The sequence below is a fragment of the Malaclemys terrapin genome, chromosome 3, assembly GCF_027887155.1.
Source record: "Malaclemys terrapin pileata isolate rMalTer1 chromosome 3, rMalTer1.hap1, whole genome shotgun sequence".
Taxonomy (NCBI): Eukaryota; Metazoa; Chordata; order Testudines; family Emydidae; genus Malaclemys; species Malaclemys terrapin.
Window position 1 is genome coordinate 98,830,202 of NC_071507.1, and position 25,636 is coordinate 98,855,837.

General features: G+C 39.8%; 1 protein-coding gene across 3 annotated transcripts in view; it reads right to left on the reverse strand.

Moving 5' to 3' along the window:
- Positions 1-25,636, reverse strand: part of SAMD5 (sterile alpha motif domain containing 5) — a 216,113-nt gene that overhangs the window by 108,860 nt on the left and 81,617 nt on the right. The window contains exon 2 of one of the 3 annotated variants that reach the window (XM_054021825.1): positions 24,017-24,095. The exons of the other annotated variants lie outside the window; for them this stretch is intronic. Coding sequence (XP_053877800.1) covers positions 24,063-24,095 — 33 coding nt within the window. The 3' untranslated portion in view covers positions 24,017-24,062. The remainder of the gene's footprint in view (positions 1-24,016; positions 24,096-25,636) is intronic. 3 annotated transcript variants of the gene reach the window in all.

Genomic DNA, 25,636 nt, shown 5'->3' on the forward strand with positions numbered 1-25,636 from the left:
ACGAGAATTTAAAGCTGTCAAAGTTGAGGAGACATTTAGAAACAAAACATACAGAACTCGTGGATAAACCACTGGACTATTTTCAAATGAGGAAGCAACGGGAACTTAACTTATCAGGTCAGGTTCTCAGCCGGTCAACCACCTTGAATAATAAAGCACACCTAGCACCATATTTGGTTGCATATCGTGTGGCAGAAGAGAAAATGGCCCATACAGTTGCTGAAAAAGTTATTCTTCCAGCATCTGTGGATATGGTGCGGACAATTTTGGATGAGAAGTTTGCTGAAAAATTGAAAAGTATTCCTATCAGTGATAACACAGTGTCTTGGTGAATATATGATATTGCAGAGAATTTGGAAGCTCAACTTATAGTGCGGCTACGTCAGTTGGGGATTTTGCTATACAACTTGACGGAAGTACTGAAAGAAATGAATCTGACCTGAACCCAAACCACTGACTCAATCCAAGGACCCCATAAAAGCAAATTTAGTGTATTTTTAGCCTGCATGCAAAAAAGCAATGAAAAATAAATACACCATTACTAAAAGGAGGAAATATAAAAGGCAAAAAGAATCCAAGAATAACTATGCTTTGAGACGCCTTTTAAAGGCTGACATAAGAAAGTAGAAAAAATGTTCACTGATTTGGTAAAGTTAATGTGGCAAATGAAAGTATAATACACTGCCAATTAAACAATGCTCCTGTGGTAGTTAAAATAATAGTATTTTTGCTCATTTTTTTCCACTAGAGCCATGTGCTTGAGCTACAACACTGTGTGTTCAGGAACTTATCACAGACACAGATGTGTACATACAAATGTGGGGAGAGGGAGAACAACAACATTTTCTGAGGGCAAACAAGGATTCCAAATATACAGACCTATATAACTTCTCTTTAAGAAAGCAAGCAAACAAACAAAAAACACTCCCAACCCCACAACTTCATGTTGCTTAAGAAACAGCAAAACAGTGCCTCCAAGACAGATGGCTTCAGTTCTGCTTTTTACTCACATGGTTTGTACGTGTGAAACAGATAGGGTAAAGAATCTGGGAGTTGTATTGAAAATACAATATTATGTTTTCTTCAACCAATTAATCTACAGTATCACCTTAATTCACTTGCTAGATACCTTGGGAGCAAGTGAGAACAAATGTGAGATGCAGCTGAAATTATTTCCTTAGAGACCAAATCAGTCTTTAAAGCTTTAGAAAGGAGAAATCCCAAAGCAGCTTACTATGTATTAAACCATTTGTTCTTTGATAGAAAACAGAAAAAAACTATTTTCATATAGAAGCTCCTGAGCCACTCAAGCTAGCAATCAAATTAATTGTTTAGAGACAAACATTTAATTAAAACACTTTCCTAACTATTGTGTAACAATGAATTTTTTGCTACATTTTTTTTGAGTGGCAACTTTACCTGAATGTCAATAAAGTATAGTACATACATATGCATTCTTGTTATTATATCCACATACATATTTTTAAACACACACCCATTCTGAAGTAGTTCCAAATTCTTCACTTCCTATTTTTTTTTCCATAGGAACACACACTCAGCACCTGTTTACCTATCAAAAAAAATTGGGATGTTTTCCTCTAGACCCCACTACTATTCTGAATATTTATTTTATTTTATTTGTACTTAATATATTTATGATACTAAAATAATTTAATTTTACACAGAAGGAGTATGTAATATATATATATAGCCAGTAAGTACATACAGTAAATCCAAGATCACTTTTTATGGTAAACATTCGGAATGGTGTTTTAGCCTCACAGCTCATTAAACCTTAATCAGAACCCTGCTGCTAAATCCATCCTTCCACACTGCACTGAAAATGAATCCCCGTCCTTTCCTAACTCTTACCTAATCATCCTGATTGCTACATTGACATTTCCTATAGTTTAAAGCCCCTATACTACAGACTTACTTTGCACTTACTTTAAACATCTGAGTAGCCCCACCACCTTCAGTAGGCCTTACATTTTAAATGTAAGTATATGCATGAATCCATATAATTAGCAACTCCAGATCATCAGGCAGGGAATCTCAGTGTAAATTGTTGCTGATACCAGGAATCAGAACAATAGTCTGGAGTTGTTATAATGTTGGCATCATTATTGCTACACACAATTACAAGAGGAATCTCTTTGCCCGTGACCACTTTTGGGGCTGAAGAAACGTGAAGATTGGAGTAAGGAGCCCTCTCAGCCTTGCTTGACTTTTATTCATGAATCAAATGATTTCGCCTTTTTTCTCTCTATCCCCTCTAGAAACAGCAAGGAGATGGCCCCCTTTAAACATAGCTACTCAAGACAGGCTATGATTTTCTTCCCTTTACAGGACCACCCAGATTCTCCACAGTGAAATGCATTCTGTACCAGACACATTAAACTACTTTATAATTTTCTTCAGACGGCAAAGACTTACAATCCAACAATACATTTATCACCATCAGCCACTGCTAGCACATAAACAGAATATATTATACAATGGGCCAAATGCACACACATAAGGAGAGACAGTTAGAAAAAGAAATGTTGTGGAACCCCACGCATTAAAAAATCCTGACTCAGGGTCAAAAATAAAATAAAATAAAATAATAAAATCAGAAGATTGGCTTTTAAAAAAAAAAAAAAAAAGCTTGAAAACATGAATCTCAAGGGCTAGAAACTTAATTCTTTTGAAAAAAATTAAAGCTGAGATTTTCACAATCATAACTCCAGGAGTTGGGGATTTTAAGAAAAACATCAGCAAACACGAGACTTGTGTAAGAGTGGCTACGCAACAAAGGCAGTTTGTCCTATTAGCTATGGCCCTAGACTGGCCCTTAGGAAAGCTGGGTTCTAAGCCTGGGCTCTGCCACTGGCCTGCTAAGAGAACTTAACTGCAGTTAAACTCTATGCCTCAGGTTTCCCATCTGGCAAATGGGGATAATGATATTTCTCCTCCTTTACAAAGCACTCTGAAATCTAGAGCTGAAAAAGTACTATATGAAGAGTGAGGTATGATTATTAACAACATGAAGATGAAGTGGGAACTAACTAAATATTTTTTTCTTGAGTTAGGGAGGATAGATGCTGCTCAGGTGATAGAATAAGACACAAACTAAAGTTATACGATAAAATATGTTTATCTTTTAACATGTTAAAACAACACATTAGACTAATCATTAATTTATATGTCTAATTGCACATATATATTAATTATGAAAAAGTTGGTATACATTAACCTAGTGGCCCCCCCCGCTCCTTGTCCCCTGACTGCCCCCTCCTGGGACCCCACCCTCTATCTAAGCCTCCCTGCTTCTTGTCCTCTGACTGCTCCCTCCTGAGAACCCCCCACCCTAAATGCCCCCCTAGGACCCTACCTGTCCCCTGACTGCCCCAACCCTTATCCACACCCCCACCCCATATTCACATCCCCGCCCCCAGACAGACCCCCGGGACTCCCATGCCCTATCCAATTGCTTCCCGCCCCCTGACAGGACCCCCAGAACTCCCGACGCATCCAACCCCCCACTCCCTGTCCCCTGACCAGGGCCGACTTTAACAAATGCCCAGGAATCGGGCTGCGCTCCGACCAGATCTCCGGCCGGGGTCGAGGGCTTGGGGCCGTGCTGGCGCCGCTGGGGCCTGGGCCGGCGCGCTCGGCCGGAACCGGGACCACCACCCTGGGGCCCGAGCCGCTGGGGCCAGCGCCACTCAGCCGGGGCTGGGCTGGCACGCCACACTTGGCCGGTGCCCCGGGGCCCGAGCCAAGCTGGGCCGGAACCGCTGGGGCCGGCCGGGGCCGGAGGGAGCCGCGCCGCGCTTCCCCGGAGCCCTCCTCCTTGCATCCACCCCCCCCCGCCCCCAGCTTACCTGCTGCAGCCCGCCTGCCCCTGCTTCTTTTCAGGCTTCCCGCGAACATCTGATCCACGGGAAGCAGGGAAGGGGGCGGAGCATTCGGGGGAGGGGAGGAGGGGGAAGACAGCTGCCGGGCCGGATGGCGTGCTAAGGCTGCAGGGGATGGGGGGAGCCGGGAAGGGGCTTTGGCTGCCGAGCGGTGCTTGGCCGCCACTTTTCGATCTATAAATAGCCGACCGGGGGAAATCCTGGACATTTTTAGAAATGGACGGCTATTTATAGATCGAAAAGCCGGACATGTCCGGGGAAATCCGGACGTATGGTAGCCCTAGCCAGTGCAAAGCAGAAATGGATTTTTTGCCCCCTCAAGAGTTCTGGCCAAAGCCCACTGTCTAAAGGCCAGAAACCATCCACAGCTTCACTTAGTGGTTCCACAACTGGCCAGTCCCCAAAGTATTAAACATCTGTGGATTCATTGGAAACCTAATAGCATGAATCAACACTGTTAACAGAGCATTCTTCTGCCTGTGACATATTTCTTGGAGCATGTGGAGACAAAGTTATAGACAATATGGACATACATAAATATTAAATGCAAAAAAATGTATATCACCACAGGATAAATGTGGAAATCACAAAAAGTAGGAACACACATTAGTAATAGTAACTCTGTAAAAGTATACATCCTATATGTTTTATAGGATACCATTTGAGTAATATATTGATAGACATTTAATCCAGGAAAACTGAAAAAGAAAATTCTACATGTGGCTACTGAACCTTAAAAATCAAATATCAGCTGGAAACAGTGTATTTAAACAATAACTCAATTAAGAGTTTCTTTACACTTAATTTCTTATCGTGAACCTCCACGTGTGCACAAGTGTCTGCCCATACAGTTCCTATTGCAGAGGCCATATTTGTCTTTCATCATCTCTGCCCATTATAGTAATTTTGGAAATTATATCACAAAGAGGTAAAACACCCTCACCAAGAAGTGTAATTTTTAAATTGGTACTTCTTTTTTAAGGCAGTATTTATTATAAAATGTTTCATCTAGATACATGCAGTCCCCTGATGAAAATTTACCCAGCAGAAGCCTCTCTGCCTTCCAGGCAAGCAAGGAGAATGTGCAATGGTGACAAAAGGAGGCAGCTGCTCTTGTCCTACTTGGAATGATCAGAAGAGATTTTTTTAAAATGGCTTATAATTTAATTTTGTTTCCATTGCAAAATGCTCAATGGCCGTAGTCATCAATAAGGATTATACTTACACTATGTCAAGTTTCAAATTTTTGTTATGTTTGCTGTAGCAGAGTCTAAAAGCATGTTTATAGATATATTACACACACACACACACAGCTGAAATGCTTTTGCTCCAGCTATCCAGGTGAAGTTTTACTCCAAAGGTACTTGCTACAAAAAACAAATTAATGTATGGTGAAAATAGGTTAACAGAAACTGTTTTGCAACTTTAACTGTATTGGTGCAATTAACTTTTGCACTGATATATGCTGTCTCATATAAAAACATACACATAACCAGAATTCATATGTAATTTCAAGAGAGCTATATGGCACACAGGATCAACAGAGCCAATTTTTCTTCCAAACCACAGTGTTCAAATCCATCTTTGCAAAAATGTGCAGGTGACAGAAATCATCCCAACTGTGAAAGGTCAAATGTGATTCGATTTTTCACAAAGGTTGGAAAGAATTTACAAGAGGAGCTGTCAATGCCTTCTCTACCAACCTCAATTTAGCCCTAATTTGGTAATGTGGAAGGAAAAAAAAAATCAGAGGCATCAGACAATAAGTGCATCACATGAGGGAGGGTTCAGGTGCAGTAGTAAACTAGTCTTCTACATTGTGACTACTATTATTATTCTGTATATTCATTGGTTACTGACTATGAGTTCTGCACATTTTACTTCTTTTCAGTATGGGGGAATTGTTGAGAAAAAAAAGATTAAGAACTTTTCAAAGCTATTCTAGAATTCTAGGGTAGACTGGTTGCTGTTTGTAAAATATTATAAGACTAAAGTACGTCCAAGTACATTCATATTGGGCTAAGGCACAAATGAATTACACCTATCAATAAGAGGCATCTTAAGAGGCAATAAGATGAGATTCTATAAATACATTAGGAGCGAGAGAAAGATGAAAGAAAGTGTAGGTCCACTACTTATAGGGGAAAGAGAGCTAATAACAGACGAAATCAGGAAGGCTGAGGTGTTGAATGCCTATTTTGATTCAGTCTTCGCTAAAAAGGTTAATTCAAGGGGAAGGAATACAAGACAGAATAGGGAAAGAACAGGTTAAAGCATATTTAGATATATTCAAATCAAGAGGGCCTGATGAAACTCAACCTAGGATACTTAAGGAACTAGCTGAAGTAATCTTGGAACTGTTGGTGATTATCTTTGAGAACTCGTGAGGTGAGGCTCCAGAGGACTGGAGGAAGGCAAACATAGTACCGATCTCTAAAAAGGGGGACAAAGAAGACCCGGGGAATTATAGCTTGGCAGTCTAATTTTGATAAATAGAAAGGCACTGGAATAATTTATTAACCAATCAATTTGTAAGCCCCTAGAGGATAATAGGGTAATAAATAACAGCCAGCATTGATTTGTCAAAAACAAATCATGCCAAAAACAACCTAATTTCCTTCTTTGACAGGTTTACTGCCCTGGTGGATGGGGGGAAGCAATTTATCTTGAATTTAGTAAGGCTTTTAACACAGTCCCACATGACATTCTCATAAGCAAACTAGGGAAACATGGTCTAGGTTAAATTACTATAAAATGGCTGCACAACTGGTTGAAAAACTCTACTGAAAGAGCAGTTATCAATGGTTCATGTCAAACTGGGAGGACACAAATAATGGGGTCCGGTACTATTCAACATTTTCATTAACGACTTCGATAATGAAGTATGCTTATAAAATCTGCAGATGACCTCAAGCTGGGAGGGGTTGCAAGCACTTTGGAGGACAGGATTAGAATTTAAAACTTAGACAAATTGGAGAATTGGTCTGAAATCAGCAAGATGAAATTCAATAAAGACAAGTGCAAAATACTACACTTAAGGAAAAATCAGATGCACAAACATAAAACGAGAAATAGCTGGCTAGGCAACAGTACTACTGAAAAAGAGATCTGGAGGTGATGATGGATCACAAATTGAATATAAGATAACAATGTGACGTAGTTGTGAAAAAAGGCTAATGTTCTGGGGAGTATTAACAGGAGTGTTGTAAGTAAGACATGGGAGAAATGGTGCCACTCTACTTGATATTGGTGAGTCCTCAGCTGGAGTACCATGTTGAGTTTTGGGCTCCACACATTAGGAAAGATGTGGGTATATTGGAGAGAGTCCACAGGAGTGCCACAAGAATGATAAAAGATTTAGAAAATCTGATCTATGAGGAAAGGATAAAAAAACTGGGCATGTTTAGTCTTGAGAAAAGAAGACTGCTAACAGTCTACATATACCGAAAGTGCTGTTATAAAGAGGATGGATCAATTGTTCTCCATGTCCACTGAAGGTAGGACAAGAAATAATGAGCTTAAACTGCTGCTAGGGAGATTTAAGGTATGTGTAATCCAAAGCTTTTTGATGCATATCAGGTAACTCACAGTATGCAACTCATAGCAATACAGTGTATATGCATCAGGTGATCAGACAGTGATAGCCACCGCAGAACATTACTAGTTTGTAGACAACCAATTCAGCATGTGGAGATCAACTATTGGAGTCACACACAAGGCCACTTTGACAGAAGGAAGGAACATTTTAACTCTCGCCTCAGTAGCTGCAGAATGGTGGTCGAGTGTGCACTGGGCCGTTAGAAAGGCAGATGGTGCTGTTTATGAAATACGTTAGAAGCCACAGGAAGAAACCTTCTGATAATTATAACTGCATATTGTGTTCTGCACAATATTTGTGAGAGCTAGGAAGAAAGTCTTAACAATGGGTGGGAGGCAGAGGTGCAGAGACTTGCTTGGCAGTGCAAGCAGCCACCCAGGCATCCCATAGAAAATGTGAATACCTGGGATAATGCTGTCAGGGATGCCTGTTATTAATATTTTGAGTCTGATGCCTAAACATGTCAGCCCATGGAGGGAAGAGTTGGGATAGATACATTGTGAGCAGCTGGGCACTGTGAATGGGTGGTGGAAGTGGAACATTCCATGAGTACTTTTGTGAAACCCTGTGAATTATTTCAGCTTTATTTAAAAGAAATTTCTGAGTTAAATGTAATGATGCTTTGTACAATGTTTTTATTATGAAAGAACAATAAAAACCAGAAATAAAGTCCTTATGAAACCAATGGAAAACCAACATTTTTGTATTTGCAAAAAAATTTAACTAAACAATCTCCTTGCTAACCAACTATAAACAAATCTTTAATTAAAGCCATAATGCAAAATAAATAAAATAAAATAAGAACACTGGAAATAGACCAATATAATAACACAGACATTTCATGTATTAACATAATCTAACTTTCTGCATACAAAATATTTTAATATAAAATCTAGGTTAATGCAATCTTAATGCAGCGGCAGTCAAAAAAGCTAACAATGTTAAGAACCATTAGGAGAGGGATAGAAAATAAGATAGAAAATATCATAATGCCACTATGTCAATCCATGGTGAGCCTATACTGCATACAGTTCTGGTCACTGCATCTCAATAAAGATATTAGAACTGGAAAAAGTACAAAGAAGGGCAACAAAAATGATTGGGGGTATGGAACAGCTTCTATGTGAGAAGAGATTAAAAAGATTGGGACTGTACAATTTAGAAAAGAGACAACCAACTGGTGATATGAGAGAGGTCTATGAAATCATGACTGGTGTGGAGAAAGTGAATATAAGGAGATGTTATTTACCCCTTCACGTAACACAAGAACAAGGGGTCATCCAATGAAATGAACAGACTGCATGTTTAAAACAAACAAACAAACAAACAAACAAAAAAGCACTTCTTCACACAACCAACAACCTGTGGAATGCATTGCCAAGGGATGTGGTGAAGGCCAAAAATATACCTGGCTCAAAAAGAATGATATCAGTTCATGGAGGATCGGTCCATCAACGGCTATTAGCCAAGATGGTCAGGGACATAGGGACACCCAGAGCAGTGGGTTAAGACTCTGACAGTCAGATGCTGGGAGTGGACGACAGGGGATGGATCACTTGATAAATTATCCTGTTCTGTCATTCCCTCTGAAGCTCTGGCACTGGCCACTGTTGGAAGCCAGGAAATTGGGCTGATGGACCATTGGTCTGACCCAGGATAGCCATTCTTATGATCTTAAAGCTGAGATTTTGAAAACCTCACTAAAATGGGAAATGCACGGCATAGACTTCTACTTAGCATTGCATCCATGTCTGTATGCATTATAATAAGCATTTTCATTACCTGACTGCAATAAGATACAGTATTCAGTAAATATTGGTTTTAGAAATGAGTTCAGTATTTGTAGGTATATTTACTAAGGCTACATCTACACTACAGGGGGGAGTCGATTTAAGATACGCAAAGTACTTAGGTATGGTAAAAATCAGGGGGTCTTGCTTCAGTATGTGGCATTAGTGCATATCACCTTCCTTCCTCACTCACTGCTAAGGGCCATTGTGTAAGAGAGCAGAAGTGATTAGGAGCAAGAGGGAAAAGAACAGGGAACACCTTTAAAGGCAAAAGTGGGTGGAGTGGGAAGGGACTGGATAGATAGCAGTACTGAAAGGTACAATGGGAGATGTTAGGAGGCAGCCATGGCTATGAGTAGGAAGGAGAACTAGGTACACAGAGGGATAGAGAGGTTTAAAAAGCTGCAGCTTCTCACTTTGAAAGGATGGGTGCCTCCAGCTTGTATTCTCTTGGCTAGAGAATGCTGGGTTAGAATACCTTCTCCTGGAGACTGGAGCGTGCTCATTTAAAAAACAGTCAGATTTCCCCCAAATGAAAAAGAGAGAGAGAGAGAGAGAGAAGCAAGCAGGCTGAAGATAACTTTTCAGTGAACCCTGTTCAAACAAAGTACAGTAACTCCTTACTTAACGTCTTGCATCTGAAGAAGTGAGGTTCTTACCCACGAAAGCTTATGCTCCCAATACTTCTGTTAGTCTTAAAGGTGCCACAGGACCCTCTGTTGCTCCTCACTTAATGTTGTAGTTATGTTCCTGAAAAATGCAACTTTAAGCGAAATGATGTTAAGTGAATCCAATTTCCCCATAAGAATTAATGTAAAGGGTGGGGGTCGCGGAGGTTACGTTCCAGGGAAATTTTTTTCACCAGACAAAAAACTATATATTATATAGATATACACACAGTATATGTTTTAAACAAACAATTTAATACTGTTCACAGCTATGATGATTGTGAAGATTGGTTGAGGTGATAAAGTTAGAGGGTGGAAGAGGGTGAGATATTTCCCAGGGAATGCCTTACTGCTAAATGATGTACTAGCACTCGGCTGAGCCCTCAAGGGTTAACACATTGTTGTTAATGTAGCGTCTCACACAAGGCAGCACGAACACGAGGGAGGGGAGACAGCATAGCAGACAGAGACAGACACACACCTTGTGTGTGGGAGAGAGAGATACACACTGCCCCTTTAAGTAAGCTGACCCACTCTTAAGTGCATTGTCTTTTTAAGTGGATCAGGAAGTTGAGACAGCAGCTGCTGCCCCCCAAGCTCTCTTTGTCTCTCTCCATCCATGTCCACTCCCTGCTCTATATGGAGAAGGGGTAAGTGGGCTGCAGGAGCAGGAGGGAGAGGGACACCCTGACATTAGCCCCCCCTTCCCTCCTGCAAAGCAAGCAGGAATCTCTGGGAGCAGCTCCAAGGCAGAGGGCAGGAGCAGCACATGGCAGTGGGGGGAGGGACAGCTGAACTGCTGACAGTTGATAGCCTGCAATTGATAGCCTGCTGGGCGGTTGCAGCACAGGGAACTTAGGGGAGCAGGGAGCTGATAGGGGGGCTGCCAGTCCACTCTGGTTCCAAGCCCCCGCCAGCTAGCTGCAATGGGCTGCTTTTCCTGCAAGCAGTGGACAAAGCAGGCAGCTGCCAAACGACATTAGAAGGGAGCATTTCACAACTTTAAATGAACGTGTTCCCTAATTGATCAGCAACATAACAACGAAACAATGTTAACCAGGACAACTTTAAGTGAGGAGTTACTGTACAAAGACAAGAGATAAAATGGCTGCCAAATGTCCTGAAATAATGGATTGTTGTGGCTTTGAGGGCATTTTCCATTAGAGCATGCCATGAGGAGAATTGTGTTGTCTAGTTACCTAGGTAATTATATGTCCACCTTCACTGTAGTACTTGAATCTCTCCCAGACATGAACGCTCTTCTCCACAACCTACTATAGAGGTAAGGAAGTATTAATATCCCCATTTTACAGATAGGACATTGACGATCAGAGAGATGACATGAGATGCAGAAGTCCTTTAAGAAGCCTGTGGCAGAGTTAGGAACCAAACCCACATCTCTTGAATCCCCATCCAGCTCCTTAATCACAAAACCATCCTTTATGTAGAATCGTGGAATTCACAATATCTTACTTATTCAATGACTGATGGAGTAATTACCCACACACTCAGACTAACTGAGCAAAAGCAAACTACAGCCATGTGAAGAGCATCCTTAATCTTGAGCCTGATAGCTCTGACATACTTGATCTCAAACTATCCTACAAACTTTTAACTCCATTAGATGTACCACAGTATGCAATGATTGCTAAGTGAATATATTTTTGTACAAGCATTTCTAGTGCTATTTTCAAGAGCCTGAAAAGAAGTTTTAGCTGTTCTATTGTTGTATGAGAAGGAAGGTAACCATTTAAATCATTATTGATACCACTGTTATACAACTGCAACAAATCTTGTACAAAGTGTATCATGTAAGGAGTCAATGAAAAAGTTACAATCAAGTATAATTATCCTGGTTAAATCCATGTATCACATCTGTATCTAAAATTATGAATAATGTGTTTGTTCTTGGAGGACACCCACAAGGTAGTTTTACATCCCCATCTAGCCAGCCCATTGATGAACCATTCAATTGTGGAGGGACCATTCAGGTGGTGATGGTCCATCAAGGGAAATCAGCTCTTCAATGAGTCTTCTTATAGATGCCTCAGACAGCAAGGAGCCAGTGGCTGTGATTCAGCAAAGCATGTAAGGGTGTGTGATGTGGACATGTGACCTTGGACTACATCTTTGTCAGTAACTTTCCATACACAGGGGCTGTGAGCTTTGTTTGGGACAGTAAGTTTCCATGTACATTGCAGAGGATATAAAAGACAACTGAGACATCTCCATTTTTCCTCATTCCTGCTTCAATTCTCTGGACTGTGGATTTACAACTAAAAGGAGTATTTTGAACTATGGACTGAGGACCTTCCAATCTTTTGGAAGTTACCAGTGAGACTTTTGCAAGCCAGCAGTCTATTCCATCAATGCTATTTTCCTGGTCTATGAATACTGAAAATCACTTGTATGTATATGATTCTTTAACCATTCAATAACTCTCTTCTTTCTATTAATAAAATCTTTAGTTCATTATTAAGGATTGGCTGACTGTGTGATATTTGGGAAAGATCTGAAATATATATTAATCTGGGGGTAAGCGTCTGATCCTTTGGGATTGGTAGACTCACAGATATGGTGAATTGGGTTTTCAGTAACCTCTCACTATATTAAACATGTTTGTCTGGATGGGAGCCAATGGCAGGAATGCCTAAAGGGGATGGTGTTTGGCTTCTTGTTAACCAGTGTGGTGCTACAGAAGCTTCTGTTATTGGTTTGGTGAATCTAATTATGGAATAAACCACCAGTTTGGGGGGGTGCCTGCCCTGCTTCTTGTGGTCTGCCCTGAGTGTAGCATTCTCAGTGTGATCCATTCCAGGCACCCGGTCACAGCTGTCTCAAGCTCCTGGTAATGATATTAATTTCGGTCTCATCTAATTTTATAGCAGTATAGCAGAAGCAGTGGTGGTAAGGGAGGTTACTGAAGTAGAAACATATCCCCTGAATGTTTAAAAAGAATATAATGCAGCCAAATGCTACTATACCCTTAAGGGGTGATTATCTTACAAAAACAATGTCCCTGGAGCAGACATACTGCTTTTGTCCTGGGTCTCAATGTGGGGGACTTTTTCCCCTTCTTGTATTGCGGTGAGATGAAGTAGATAGTTTAAAGTTCTGAACAGCAATTTCAGCTGAATTGTGTGGTTCCTGTTGATTATCTACCCCCATGGCATGTTTACCATCCAATCAAAATATTTTCTTGAGACAAAGCTATGTAATAAATATAAATGAAAATAGGGCCAACCACAACATCAGCCACATAAGAGATTTGTGCACTGCATGGAAAGTATCTAATAAGTGAGAAAATTATGTTCATACTTTACAGTGCAGAATTTTCAGCATACTATAATACATGTATCATTTTCTACAGTACAGATACTATTAATTATTTATTATTATTAAGGGGCTTGAAAATAAGTTGTAAGTGATACCTGTTATTGGACTCCCTGGAAAAACTAATCTAGGCAAGGCATTTGAAAAATGACACTCACCTCATCAGACTAAATCTTTTACAAAACTCTTTATTACACAGAATACTTACAGCAGTATATGTTACAGCCCTGCAAGAAAATGAAGTCAAATGATCATATCATAACAACACATGTATAATAAATTATTTTCCTCAAATGATTAGAACTGAAATATGGAATTTCATACATATGAAATCTTAGAGTAGAATCATTAGCTTACTATAATACAGGATCCCATTCTAACCTCATTAAAGGCAACCAACTCTTTGCTGTATACTTTCATAATTTTCATAAAATAACTTGGTTCTAATATGACACAGGTAACCCTCAAGTGGTGCACCTCTTGCTGATATCAAGTATCTGAGGGTTGCTAGTTTTAGAATCCTTCAATAATGGCTTTTCTCTTTGCTTTATTTACATAAGGCCCAGTCCTGACATCCTTACTCAGACAACACCTCCGCTACCTTCAGTTCGAAATTTCCAACTGAAAACTAAGCATTTTAGGATTGTACCATCATGTGAGAGAATCTACCTACTGTCATAGTGGCAGGGCTAGCTACACCTCTGTCTCCATCCAGGTTTCTCTGAATGCACTCCCTAAGATGTCAGGCCTTGTACCTTTAACCTATCCCAGGGCAGAATTTCACAATTCTCCCATTTCTAGACCAAACCCTGTGTACCAACCATCCTTATCTAGCAGGTTCAAGTTGGTTCAAGCACCAGTGGTTCTTCTTTTCAGGAGTTTGTGACCAGTATACAGTGACCAGACAGCCTTCTTAAAACCAAAATATTTTTTATTTTAACAGTAGGAACAAAAGTATTTTTTTAAAGGATTTAAAAACAAAAAACAGTCTACTCATATATCTATCCTTCCTGAAGGCTTATTGTCTCCCGATAGTAACCTATCTCTAACCTTGATGGTGTCTAACTTCTACAGACACCCACAGTCTCGTTAAGCAATTCCTCTGCTCCTCCTGAGGGTGTGTTCTTTTAACCTGCCAGTGTTCTTTTGATCTCCTGTCTTTGTAGGCCTTTTTCTGTCCTGGCATCATCCCGTAACAGCTCTCCAGTATTTGTACAGAAGTGCCTTACCCTGAGCCATTTTTTTTCTTCCTCCTTGTTGCTCCCAACAGCTCTCTGTTAAATTCAGCCAATGTATTCAGACAGTAAACATCCCAATAATCAAGTCAAAATACAATATTCATATATTATTATGGAGCAACTCCAAATCCACTCACCTACTTCAAAAGGGCAGTATTATAATTAGTGCACTATGAAGAGGTAAAATCATATAAAGTGCTCTTCTTTAAACACCCTCTGAAGTTCCACAATGAGAATGATCAAGTGTGTGGTAAAACTCTCATGTGAGAAGAGACTGAAGAGATTGGGATTGTTTGCCTTCAAAATGAGTAAAAAGAGCCATGGTAAAAATAAAGTAATGAGTGGAATGGAAAAGGTATATTGGGATCTCCTGCTCTCCCTGTCCAACAACATAAGGACAAGGGGACAGTCAATGAAATTAAATGATGGGAAATTCAAAAGCAATAGAAGGAAATATTTTTTCCATGTAGCATGTAATTAAGCTGCGGAACTCAAAGCCACAAATTTGTTGAGACCAAGAACTTAAAACTCAAAAAGGGATTGGATATCAAGAATATCCATGTTTAACAATTATAGATAACATTTTTGAAGGAAATTAAACCTTATGCTTCAGGAATTAAACCAATCTCTAACTATTAGAGATCAGAATACAACCTAATGTGGAGGGCAGATTATCCCGTATCTGCCTATTGTGGGGATCCTACATCTTCCTCAAAAGCATCTGGTACTGGCCACAGTCAAAGGAAGACTATTGGACTAGATGGACCTCAGGTCTGAGCTCTATATTTCTACATTACTAGAGTTTACATAGCCACTGATACTTATTACGGCAGAACTGGTCAAAAGGATGTAATTGATTTAATATGCTGTCTGTTGATTTGAAGACTATGAATGGAGAAAATGTGGTTTTCAGTACAGTGAGAAATATATTTTGAAACATAAATATTACTATGGTTTTAATTAACTCTCCAGTTTTTTTAAATGGAAGATTTTAAAAACTTTATATAAAGCAGTTGGCCTAACTTCTACATTTGGTACAATACCATAAAAACTTAATTGTATTTTCTATTTAGGTGACTGTGTGTTAAATGAAAAACCTATCTTATCCAAATGCAGTAAATGTATGTAGCTCAATGACCAAAATCCTGACCTCAGGCATCCAGCCACTCAGTGGTAAAACAATCATTGATCCTCAGGCTTTGGGTAGAGCCAGAGAACTTTCTTAAAGCATTGCAATTTAGCAGTGACTACCCCCAATTAGATGAGACTGACCAACCAAGCCATTTCACTGGCTTCACCAAAGAAGTTGATGAAGAGTTCTTGTTATAAATAGGGCACTAGCTGTAGAGAAGAAAGATACTCTGGTGGTTATGGTACTATCCAGGACTGGGGAGGCCTTGGTTTAATTCCCTGCTCCACTACAAACTTCCTATATGGTGTTGGGCAAGGCACTTGAGACCTGATTTTCAAATATACTTAGGTGCCTAAAGGGATGTCTAGAAGGGTTTACAGAAGCTGCTAAGCAGACTAGATAAGCAAGAGCTAGGTACCCTAGGCACTTTTTAAAATCCCACATGTACCTATACATACCCATGCATATATTTAGGCACCTAAATACTTTTTAAAATCTGGCCCTGAGCCTCTCTGAACTTCAGTTCCCCATCAATAAAAGGGGAATAATAATACATTCCTCACTCAGAGAGGTGTAGAGAAGATAGATACATTAAAGATTGTGGGATGCTCAGATACTTTAGTAAAAGAGTCCTTATAAATATTGTAGATAGAGAAATATCACACTTCCTAAACTTCCTTACTGTTTATTTCTTCAATCACTTTTAACCATAATGGTCAGTAACTTCTAGTTTTCCCTCTAATATTCACAGATCGATGTCTGCCTTCACCCTCCCATCTCCTGTATGTTTTATATGTTTACTTAAGTACAGTGACATCAGTGTGAGTGGAGAGAACAGTGAATTTAAGCTCATTATTGAAATGATGAAACATAAGATGAAGTCACTTCTGTGAATGCTCCAGGCATAATTCACAAATTCCATGGAACTGTTTAATTCAAGCAAGATGTCTCAGTCAAAAAATTCTTCCAATCAAAGTGACCAAGAGATCTTTCGTAACCTCTCAGAAGACGTGCCAAGACTGGTTCCCTTCCTGTATAATTGGATCCAAAGAAATAAAAGTTTCTGGAACAAGGTCCAATGCTTCAACATTGCCAAATGTTATCAAGTCATTTTTCCCCTTCCTGAAAATAGTTTTGTAATCACACAGGACTTTAATGGGATTACTATCTCCTGGACTCAGGCTGAACCTCATTGTATTAAAATATGGTTAAACAACATGACATTTACTACATATGGCATTACTTCATACATTTATTTTAAAAGTGTGGTGAAATTCTTATGTGACTCACTGTCATAAAGTTTTGTTTATATTGAGACATTTTTCCTGTCAGAATCTCTGTATTAAGTAAGAAACATTATATTCAAACAACACTAAGGATCTAATTCTACTCTAGTATCCCAGTGTAAATCCAGAGTAACTACATTGGCTTTAATGGAACTATTTTGAATTTATACCAGTGTAACTGAGATTTTAACACTAAGGATTTGATTCTCATTTACACCAAGACTCCCTTCACCCCACTCTGGTAGTGTACAGGAGCCTTAAAGTGTGTGTGAGTTATATTTACGCCCATTTTAAGACCCCTTTATAATGCCAGTGTGGTATAAAGGGGCCTCAGGATAAATAAGAACCTAGTCTTTAAGGGTCTCATCTAGACAAAAGCAAGGGGGGGTTAATATTAATACTGACTCTTGGCAATTTGTTTTCAACTTTCCTGATGTTTCAGTTATCTGTAAAAATGGGTAAATCACTTCCCCTAACTCATAGGGCTAGGAGAGGCTTTAATTAATGTTTATAGAGCACTTTAACACTCTTGATGAAAGGTGCTAAAGAAGTGTAAATTCTAACATTATTAAAATTAGTGAATTTCCAAGCACAATGAGAGAAATATATTGCATAGCTTGTGTTTAATTTCAGATGTATGTTTAAAAAATTACAATAAGGAGATGCCAGTTGAAAATTCATTTTCAGCCCTATGCTCACTCACAGAAGGAACTGAAAGTGGTGCTCCCTGGGGAAGCTGGAAGCAAGTGTATTATCTCTGTAGGGAGCTAGGTCTAATCATCTTCAACTGAAAGGACACTAGGAAGCACACTAGTCATGACACACGACCTAAAATGAAAAGTCAAGAGAGAGTTCCCAGGGCTCAGAACACTCTTCCCACCCTGAGGGGGTAAAGAAACTGTTTCAGTTCCTCAGCTTGAATCAAATCAGTTTTAAAATGTGTGTACCAATGACCTAATTCTGTTTTCCAAAGATGTATTACTCACACAAGAAACCACAGTGAACTCTTCAGAGCCATTCCAGTCAATTGTGGACTTACATATTTGCATAGTAGAACTCTTTGTGAAAATCAGTAAGAAAATGAATAGAACCCAAGTCAGGAAAATAAATAAATAAACAAACAATAAAACCAGTTAACAGGGCTCCAGTTACAGTAAAAATAAGTCTGCCCATATTCCGTGCCATGTAAGTCTATGAAAACTCCAGCACATACACACAAACAAACAAAGCAAAACACAAAACAAAAAACATAACTTTCATGAAGCTTTTATATTCTTAGATAAAAGATGTTACAGAACTGTAAAAAAATCCATATATGATAGCATGTACATACAATTTAATATAAAGTTTGTTTTAAAGCTGTCAGAAGCAAAACCTCCTCTTTCCCACATCCCTCTCCTCTCTGCATTTTCCCCATCTAAATATGAGCCCATCTTCTAATCTACTTGTGATAATGGAGTCACTGTAATTCAAATTGTAAGAGTTTCCACTATAACAGGGATCGGAAACCTTTGGCACACAGCCCGTCAGGGAAATCTGCTGGCGGGCCGGGACAGTTTGTTTACCTGCAGCGTCTGCAGGTTTGACCGATCGCAGCTCCCACTGGCTGCGGTTCACCGTTCCAGGCCAATGGGGGCTGCAAGAAGCGGCACGGACTGAGCGATGTGCTGGCTGCCACTTCCCGCAGCCCCCATTGGCCTGGAACGGCAAGCCGCAGCCAATGGGACCTGCGATCGGTCGAACCTGTGGACGCTGCAGGTAAACTAATCATCCCGGCCTGCCAGCGGATTTCCCTGACGGGCTACATGCCAAGGGTTGCCAATCCCTGCACTGTAAGCTCAATTTTAACTGCACCTGTAGCTTTGTGAAAGAAAAGTTCTTGTCAGCATAACAATTTATGTGTAGTCTCTCAAAAGGACAATTAAAAAAAAAAAGGTTATGTCAGACAAGCTGCTTGACACATGACTTTGAAAAACTGATGGTTTTCCAATTTGAAAGTTATCCTAATGTTTAATATGCTGAATCATTTCTCAAAAATCATGACATAAAAACATCTGACTTGTTACATATGCTAAATTCTCAGTGAGGGTATCTTTATGACACTAGAGTGCAGCATTTGTAGTTATGAGATGGTAGTCTCCTCTGGATTATAATTTCCACTGGAGGCCAGATAACTATCACAAGGAAAATCTGTTGTTGCAGCTTAACCTGAAGACTGTGCGTTTTTCATTCCTTTTAGAAGGGCTACTTCTGAGGTTCATGAAACCATGGTAACAGGCTGCTTCATTTTTGGAAAAGCCTAAGCAGTCTCTCTGCGGCTCTCCTGCTGAGCAACCAGTGCGGCCTCTGGAGAAAAGGGGAACCAGTTCAGCGTGAGATGCTGCACGGTCCATTTTCCTCCCTTCTCCTGTAATATTCCTACCCATTATGGGCCTGCTCCTGCTTCCACTAAAGTCAATTATATTTTGCACTTAGTTCAATAAGAGCATATTTTATAATTACATTTAAAAGAGAAGCTTCAATTTTTGATTAAAAAAACTGATAGTAGATTTTTTCCTAAAAAAAACCCCGAACGTCTTAAGTCACAAAACTGTATATTTGTATCTTTGTACACTTAGAATTGAAAAAGGAGCTCAATTTTTTTTAAACTTCATGTTGTTAAGCTAGAGCAAATGTTTGCAAAAGAAAGTCTGAGATAGACCCATAAATGTAAGAAGTTACAGTGGAAAAACTAACATGCACTTAAGAAACAGTAAAAAAAAAAGACTATGAAATGCTATAACACAAAAAAAGGATATAAATAAAACTAACTAAATAAATAAAAAGAAGGCACCTATCCTAGAAAAAGTATTTTTGTATTCTCTATAGAGTACTAAAGTTTGCATTCTCTATAGAGTACTTATGGGCATGGAATCACATTCACACTTCCTACTAAATAGTAATAATTTACCACCAAAAAGAACAGAATTTCAAATAAAAGGGTTTTTGTGGAATAGCAGTTTTGATATGTTGCTTACCCAGTACCAGTGAGATACTTCCCTTCAAGAAAGTCCAATATAATCTCCCACAAACGGGATAAGATCATTTTTCACCAGTGATTATACACAAGTCTTTTTAAGATAGACAATATTTTTATCCTTTATGTTTTACTAGATTAATCCTTCCAGTCTACTTATTATACATTTAAAAGTTATAGCTGCACAGTTTGTTTCTCTATAGTTAAAATTATCTCAAAATTTCCATTATGAAAACTTGCCTGGGGATCTATATCAACTGTGAAAGAATGTTACTTGCACTTATAAGTCCCTACGGTTTAAAAAAGTGCAAACAAAATAGAATTTAAGTGATTTCAGATACTTTTAAAAACTATATATAAAAAGTTTTCTTCCTTCAATCATCTTTTATTCACAGCCAGGATTTTTCATGCTGCCCATTAGTGAATTAGTCCCTTTGGAAGGACTGTGTTTTGTCTTGCGAAGTGCAGAGAAGAAAATTAATTGAAGGTAACTTATTTACATGCAATTTATTACAAATTTATATTAAAGATAGGAATCGCCATGACAGATAAAACCAGAGATCCATCCATCTCTACTAGTATCCTGTCTCCAGAAGTGGCCACTACTAGAAAATTGAAGGGAAAGTGTAGAAATCCCATAAAGGACATATTTAGTAACCTACCTATGGTAGAAAGTTTCTTCTTAAAGTCAATCTAGATTGGTATTGATCATGTTTTATCATGCTCTAAAACTAACTGTTTCCAATATATTTTAATTAATACTTTAACACAAGACAAGTTGATGATCAGCTAGGGTGACCAGACATCCCAATATTAGGGGCTTTGTCTTATACAGGCAACTATCCCCCCTCCCCTGTCCCGATTATTCCACACTTGATATCTAGTCACCCTATGATCAGCTGAAAGGGTGGAATTCCACATAGTGTGTCTAGAAAGTAGCTGTGCACATCTTGGCAGAACACAGGCAGGCCAGAATGAGATTTGCGCTCTGCTATTGTGCTGCCAATATCCAGTTTATGGTTCGACCTGGCTGTTCTTTAAAGCCTTCACTCTTTAGCATAATTGAGTGCTAATTCAGCAGAAAGAGGCAATGTACAAACTCTTGTCTTCATGAAATGGTCTTTATCACAAACACAGCCCTTCCTTTCTGGCAGCTGTTTTTGCCTGAAAACTCTAAAGTGCACAATCATGTTACAAGTGAAGCAAAGCTGATCTCTGCGCCAATAATGCTGTCTGGCCAAGTTAGTTCCCTTAGCACCATTTAAGAGGAGGCAGATCACCTCATGCCATTGGCAAAGCGGTGGAAGCTGAAGGTACAACAAGCCCTCATCATATGCCAAATGCTGTTGTTTATACACAGAGAAACAAATTTGGGGAAAAGAAGAATTTTAGAGGCATGGCCTGCTGAGAAGTCTTGAAAGGAAAAATTTGCCCTTAAACACATCTGTTGCAATTCACATATATGTTTGAGGAATAAAGCAACACTTCACAGGGCTAAGATTGTCTTAAAGCTTTGCCGACCCCAAGGCAGCAATGATGCTGCAATGCATTTCTCCCCAGATGTACATATAAAGAATTCCAGAGAGAGAGAGAGAGAGAGAGAGAGAGAGAGAGATGAACTAATTAACACACTTACAGCCCATAAGATGCAACTTCTAAAAACCTTTATTGTCTAAGCTGATTTGCCTTTACAAAATTAAATCCATGTAAAAGACTTCACTGAGAAAACTAGCTTATTTGTGAAACATTTTATAAAGACCTTAAAGCTCTGTCCCATATGAATTTTGGCCTAAAGCTTTCAGATACCACCTATCTGAGTTGATCAACTGAAACAAAAATAAAGCATTTCATTGAAAGAGCATGAAAATCGAGGCCCTTGGTCAGCAAGGTATTTAAGCACATGCCTAATTTGTTGAAAATTTTTTATTAAGGCAAAGATACAATAAAATGATAACATAGTACACTATACATAAGTTATTCAGGATCATGTTAATATTCAGAGCCCCTGGCTAAAGATTCCGGTTGTCCAAGTGGGGAGCCCTCCTCTTCTGAGTACGCTAAAAAGGGTGACCAAATTTCTAAATACCTAATATTTAGGATGCACATTCCTGATTTTAAGTACATGGGTAGTTCCACTGGCTTCAATGGGATTAATCATGAGTTTACAGTTGACCGTGTGCTTAGATACATTGCTGAATTGGAGGCTTTAATACTATCAGGTCAATAACTTCGATACTGAGGTAATACCCTGACAATGCACAAGGAAGAAATCTGGCTAGCTTATTCCTGTCACATTACTGCATAAATACAAAATAAACATTTCACTCTATATTCCTTTTTCTGTCTCAGTCACAACTCCACTGGGTAATCCTCACTTAAAGCGAAACAACCACTCTGTGCCATATGTAGCTTTTCATTTCACATTGATTACTTGCTTATGTCCTGGATTAAAAAAATATCAAGGAGTGCTATCATATTTGTATTTTATTACCCAACGAGATTTTGATTTTTTATTTTCTCCGTCAGCAAGGATCAGTAATTTGTTCCAACACATTGTGCTTCATGTATTTCTCTTGAAGCCATTCCATTACCATTTGACTAAAGATGGAGTCTGCTGCGATCCAATCATGACAAGTACCCACCTCATTGATGCTTTTTTAATCATCAAGCATGACATGCCTGTCAAGCTCTTGAAATATTATGTCAAAGCACATATAATTCAACACGCAAAAGCAGCATTCTAATACAGCACATTTGAGTACAAATGGGTTCATTTATGGAAAGCTGAAATTTAAAAAAAGCAACTAAGAGAGAAAAGGAAAAAAAGAAAAGATACAAAAGAAGTGTTTTACATTGCCAGGGGGGAAAACCACATTCTTTTTTCAACCCTGATGCTCTCCTGCTTCTCATGCTGACAGGGACTGTGGGAATGCTGAAGAGGCAGTGGGTTACTTTTGCTATAATTTGTAACGGTGTAAAGTTGGCGCAATGGGTTCCATTTTCAACCCCAGCTCCCCCCAGCTCCCAATCTCACTGCCCAGCCAATCCCAATCTCCTTCACACCCAGCTTCCAATCCCATTCCTCCTAAACTCACAAGCAACGTCTTCCCCCTCATCCCCGCTGCCCCAAATTCCAGTCTCACCAGGCTTCTTGTGCAAATATACTCCTTTCATCTCCCCCAGCCCAGCTCTTGTCCCGTCTGCATTCTTGTCAGGGGGCTTCCTCCTCAATGCTGCCGGGGCACCAGCTGGGGAGTCAGTGAGGGCATAGGAGAGACAGGCTCTCTGCTTTCAATTTTGGTGCCTGATCACATCCTGGCCCAAGAGCAGCAATTACAGGGAAAGTCCACCTTCACCTCTGTCACCTGAAGCATGCTCAGTCACCCTTTGTGGATGGCACATGCCCAGTCTGGTTACCACCAGGAGCTGTGAGAAGCCCAGTCACACTCAATGAGGATGGAATGTTCAGATATTTTAGCTGCTAACCTCTAAGTTGTCTCTACTAACATGTGAGAACTGAGATTTATAAAAGCTTATAATTTGGCCAAATTTGTGCAGATTTTCACAGGAACAGCAAAAGACACATCCCTATCACATAGACCACTATGTTCTCTGCTAAATTTCAAGTCCCAAACCATGGAATAGTTTCCAGAATTTGTTTTAATTAGCAGAACTAAGTATTTTTCCCTAGACTTGGTCTAAGAAATGGCAGAACAGTTTTGTCTCAAACTTTCCAAAAATCTTCAGCCGGAGGCAGACACCCACTATGGAAAGTTTCAGCCCAAGGGCTTTAAGTTTGGCAAAGTTTAAGCAAATGAAAACAGAATCTTATAATGGGAAATATTGGGCAACAATAATTAATAACTGGCTGTGCTACCAGCCCCACCTAGAATATCTCTCCTCCATTCCTTTAGGGGAAGCCATCACAATGAAAACCAATAGAAAACATCTCAAGCCAGACAATCAGAACTTGACCCTCCTCCCCATTCACCATAAAAAATGAAAATTCTTAAGTCTCTATAAGCAGATCCACATGGGAAGGCCCTTACTTACACCTGTGTGTAGTTCCTTTGAAGTTAATAGGACTCCATGCATCTGTTCATCTATGCAGATCAGCTTGTGGGATCAGGACCTAAGTGTAAACATTATTAAGCACTGGTAATATTTTTGACCCCAGCAACTTTTATTAAAGACAACAACAAAAAAGCAAGGACACTAATTGCAAAAGCTTATGCTAATAATACAATCTTCTGTTGTGTTACCATGCCAAAAAGCCAGAATATAGAAACGTTAAAAGTTCCAAAAGCAATATTAACTTAGTCTCATTCCATATCTATACTACTTCTATAATAATAATAAATAATACAATTCTGTAATTGGCATTACAGTACAGACCCATTTACGCACGAATCCGCTTAACGTGTGGTAGCGCCATGCCTCCCAGTGCTACCTATTTAATACACAGGACTCGTTAACCTGTGGTACAGGAACTTGCAATGTAGCACTACAGATTTGCTCACTAACTCACTGACATAGAAATTGACAGGAAGTGCAGAGCGGAAATGTGTTGTACCCGGGGGGGGGTGGGGAGAAAAGGGAAGGGGCAGCAACGTTAAAGCACTGCCATGGCAGGGCTTTAAGGACGGTCCTTAGCTGCGGCAGCGCTTTAAGGATCCTCAAAGCGCTGCCGTGGCAAAGGACCATCCTTAAAGCGGCTGCGCTGGGCCACCAACAGGGGCGGGGGCGCAGCAATGTTAAAGCGCTGCCGCGGCAAAGGACCCTGCAGCGCTTTAAGGTCCCTGCCCCTTTTGCCCCCCCCCCTCGGCTGCTGACGGGGGGAATGGGGGTGGGCAAAGGGAGCAGCTGTCCCGGGGCTGGCTATTTAAAAGGGCCCAGAGCTCCGGATGCCTCTACCGCAGCAGCGGCGTCCGGAGCCTCGGGCCCTTTAAATCGCCACGGGAACCCCGGGTGGCACGGACCAGGCGGCCTGGAAGGGCTGGCTAGGGGATACTGACCCCTAGCCCTGCCCCTTCCACTCCAGGCCCTGCCCCTTCCGGGGGCCAGAGCCGCCCCCACCCCATACCAGTAAGTGTCCTGAGTTACTTTCACCCCTGTGTAGTAATAATAATCTTTTTATTAGATTACACATTTGAATTTATATTCTTGCAAAGCGCCATTAACAGATAGGTCTGCAGTATTTGGGACGCTGTGAATACGTATATAATCCTAGATTATTATACGTGTATATATAGATATCTTAAGGTATTTCAGCATGGCCCTCTTAACCCACGGTCCGTTAACACGCGGTCGTGACGGCTTGACTCCCGACATCCGCGCGTAAACGGGTCTGTACTGTACAGGTTAAATTTGTGGCTCTGATTACAGTTCTTGACACTTTGAGACTACAAATATAATATAGAAAATACAAAATTGTTGCTAGAATTTTAACTTTTGCATTTCCTTATTTTATTTTTACTGAGCAAATTATTTTTCATTTATGTATACATAGATTTGATTGACTTCACCACAAAGCTTCAACATTTATCTGTACCTTAACATTTTAAAATCCTCTTTTATTATTATTTTTTTAAATAAAAGTTAAAATAGAATAAAAACATTCAGAGTGAAGCAAGACAGTATAAAAAAATTAAAGGAAACCAATACAATTGTCAC